We start from the raw sequence: 3,065 nt of genomic DNA, 5'->3' as shown, positions 1-3,065 counted from the left end.
AGAATTTCACATTAATAAATGTCACCATATTTATCACTCGTGTAGTTTTAACATAAAGTGTGATAATTGTTAGATGTTTTTGTGTCTAAGTTAGACTTCTTTGGTAAATTTATAATAAAATGAAAGCCACTGTGCAATAAAGCTACATACTAAGTCATTATGCTTATAACCTTTGACCTGAAAGCCAGGATTCACACATGCTAGACTTACAGATAACATAAGGTCTATAACTCAAAACTTAATGTGAATTCTCTTTCAATCCTCTATCGATCAGTTTATTCATGTCACAATCTAAGCAATGGTCTCAGTAAGAGAACTTTGTATTCAAAATTAAACACCCAATTTTTTATATACAGGGACTAGCCCACTTAATATGTTAACAGTTTTATCTACAGAAGTGAGAAGTTTATATATTTCTACTAACTCAAATATAAATCACATTGGAAAGCAACAAAAAAATTTAATTATGGTACCAATTTGAATGTTTCGTGTTAATTCAGCTACAACAAAACAAACATCTAAGTCATGTTATTCTGTTAGGGGGAAGGAATCAAGTAATTTCATTCCCTGATATAACTTAAAATATACTTTTTTTTTATTAACTTGACCAAACTGAACTGTAATGTTAATACGAAGCAAGCTATAAATTGGGAATTGATGGGCCCGCACTAGGATATTTAGTTTTTGAAATGTTGCCATACTGAACAGATAAAAATGTGGTAAGTAATTCAAATCTATGATAAAACAAAAGTAAAAGAATTGCTGCTCACGGCTTTTTTATCTGGTTCAGTGCTGTCGTATCCTGTGGTCAGATCTCTAACACCTTGAATCACATAACTGTCCAAGTTATCTGGGTACTAGAGAAATAAGGAAGAAAGTCTACAACAAATAAAATATATTTCTTACACTATACCTGTAGGATGAGAACTGACATTTTTATATAAATAATTCACTTTAGACTTTTAGTTTCTCTCACTAATACATTTTTCTATTTTGGAAACTGAAGTTTTTTCCCTAATGTTTAACTTTTTGAATTACAGAAAGGATAAAAGCCACAGAAATCCCATTGTATGGTTTTGTGCTTAACAACAAACACAAATAAATTCTAGTTGTGAGCTAATCATTCTTAATTTATTTCCATGAGATATCAAAGTATACAATCTCTAGTTTTATAATTATTAAGTATACATTTCCACGAGATAAAGTATACAATCTCTAGTTTTATAATTATTAAGTATACATTTCCACGAGATAAAGTATAAAATCTCTAGTTTTATAATTATTAAGTATATATTTCCATGAGATATCAAAGTATACAATCTCTAGTTTTACAATTATTAAGTATATATTTTCAAGATCATAAGGACATCAATACATTTTACAAAACTTTACCTTCTAAATATTTAATTGTATTTTACCCTCTAGTTGGTGAAGAAAACAACGTTAAAAATTTCAGTTTTTTTTAAAATGTGAATAAAGACATGTTACATTTATTATTGTTCTTATAATAGCAGTGGGAAATGAATATTATAAATAAAACTGATAGTAGCTTTTATTACTAAGGCAATAATGGAATTCAAGTACAAAATATTTCATGTATCCTTTGTTTGATGTATATCGAAACTGTCGATATAATTACAAAATTCCAATTATACCAGCTTGCTAAAACTATTCATACCGTATTGAGCAAAGCCTACGTCATGTAATGTAGAGACTTAGGCTTAACGATACATCATTTTGTAGAGTTTTGCTTTACCCAGCCTATCTTGGACAACTTTGTACAGGAAATATCCAATAATATATAATCTTGCTCAGATATTAAGCATATTGTATTATTATTTTTCAATCAAATGAGATCAACATGAAAAGTATTTTCTGTTATTCATTGAAATTATTATTTAGCCCTACTCATAACTTTTGCTTTTTTAAATGCTGAGAATTATGAATTCTTTATCTTTACAACAGAGTACTCCTTATGAATTAAATTCACGATTTTACTGTCCAAGTGGTCTGATGTCCATTGACTAAATGTGTAAAGACTGTAAAATACTCTGTTGATAGTTAGAACATTATTTTCCAATGTTTGTTTGTAGTTTCATGTCCAGGTGGTCTCTTCAGAAATATTTAAATGTTCTTTAAGTTATAACATTTTATAGGTATTTACTTACTGTTTCTGGGCCATTGAAATTTCTGAGCCTATGAAACATTGCCTCAATAGTGGGTTGGTGATGACAAATAAAGTACGAGTTGTTTGACACGTGGTAACCATACCTGTTCAATGAAATAAGAAGTTCCACTATGAGCTACGATAAGATATAACCAGTGAAACAGAGAACTATATTATAATACTGAACTACACTTTCAAGTAATACATTACCATTAATTATCAATAAATACAAAAAAACTAAAAACAAGATATTTAACTTCAAAATGACCAACAAAAACCCAAAACTAAACACTTTTTTCATATTTAAAAACAAGATATTTAACTTCAAAATGACCAACAAAAACCCAAAAACTAAACACTTTTTCATATTTAAAAACAAGATATTTAACTTCAAAATGACCAACAAAACCCAAAACTAAACACTTTTTTCATATTTAAAAATAAGATATTTAACTTCAAAATGACCAACAAAACCCAAAACTAAACACTTTTTTCATATTTAAAAACAAGATATTTAACTTCAAAATGACCAACAAAACCCAAAACTAAACACTTTTTCTCACTATTTTTAACAGAGCAAAGAATGGAGATATTTAACCAATAAAGTTTTTGATTGAAATAATATCAGTTAGGCCCAACCTACTCATTGTAAATAAAGTCCAGGTGTTGACGTAGAGATTTTCCTTGGGTCTCTAAGTAAGCTGCTAGTTGTGCCAGCTGCATGGCAGCTCCCACTCCATCTTTGTCAAGCACGGTGGTTCCACACATGTACCCTGCACAGCAACATAAAAATATGTATATCTTAGGGGAATGTAACAGAGAACTCAGGAACAGTATGTATATCTTAGGGGAATGTAACAGAGAACTCAGGAACGGTATGTATATCTTAGGGGAATGT

The 3,065-nt window shown here is 29.4% G+C and overlaps 1 protein-coding gene across 1 annotated transcript in view; it reads right to left on the bottom strand.

The window, feature by feature from the left end:
* Positions 1-719: 719 nt before the first annotated feature.
* LOC106477389 (phosphoglucomutase-2-like) overlaps positions 720-3,065 on the bottom strand; it is a 5,165-nt gene continuing 2,819 nt past the window's right edge. The window contains exons 3-5 of the mRNA XM_013937964.2: positions 2,811-2,940; positions 2,169-2,271; positions 720-857 (exon numbers count right to left, since the gene is read on the bottom strand). Coding sequence (XP_013793418.2) covers positions 735-857; positions 2,169-2,271; positions 2,811-2,940 — 356 coding nt within the window. The 3' untranslated portion in view covers positions 720-734. The remainder of the gene's footprint in view (positions 858-2,168; positions 2,272-2,810; positions 2,941-3,065) is intronic.

The sequence above is a fragment of the Limulus polyphemus genome, unplaced genomic scaffold (genome assembly GCF_000517525.1).
Source record: "Limulus polyphemus unplaced genomic scaffold, Limulus_polyphemus-2.1.2 Scaffold14725, whole genome shotgun sequence".
In the NCBI taxonomy this organism is placed as follows: Eukaryota; Metazoa; Arthropoda; class Merostomata; order Xiphosura; family Limulidae; genus Limulus; species Limulus polyphemus.
Note: the sequence above shows the minus strand (reverse complement) of the source record. Positions and strands in the feature narration are given on the sequence as shown.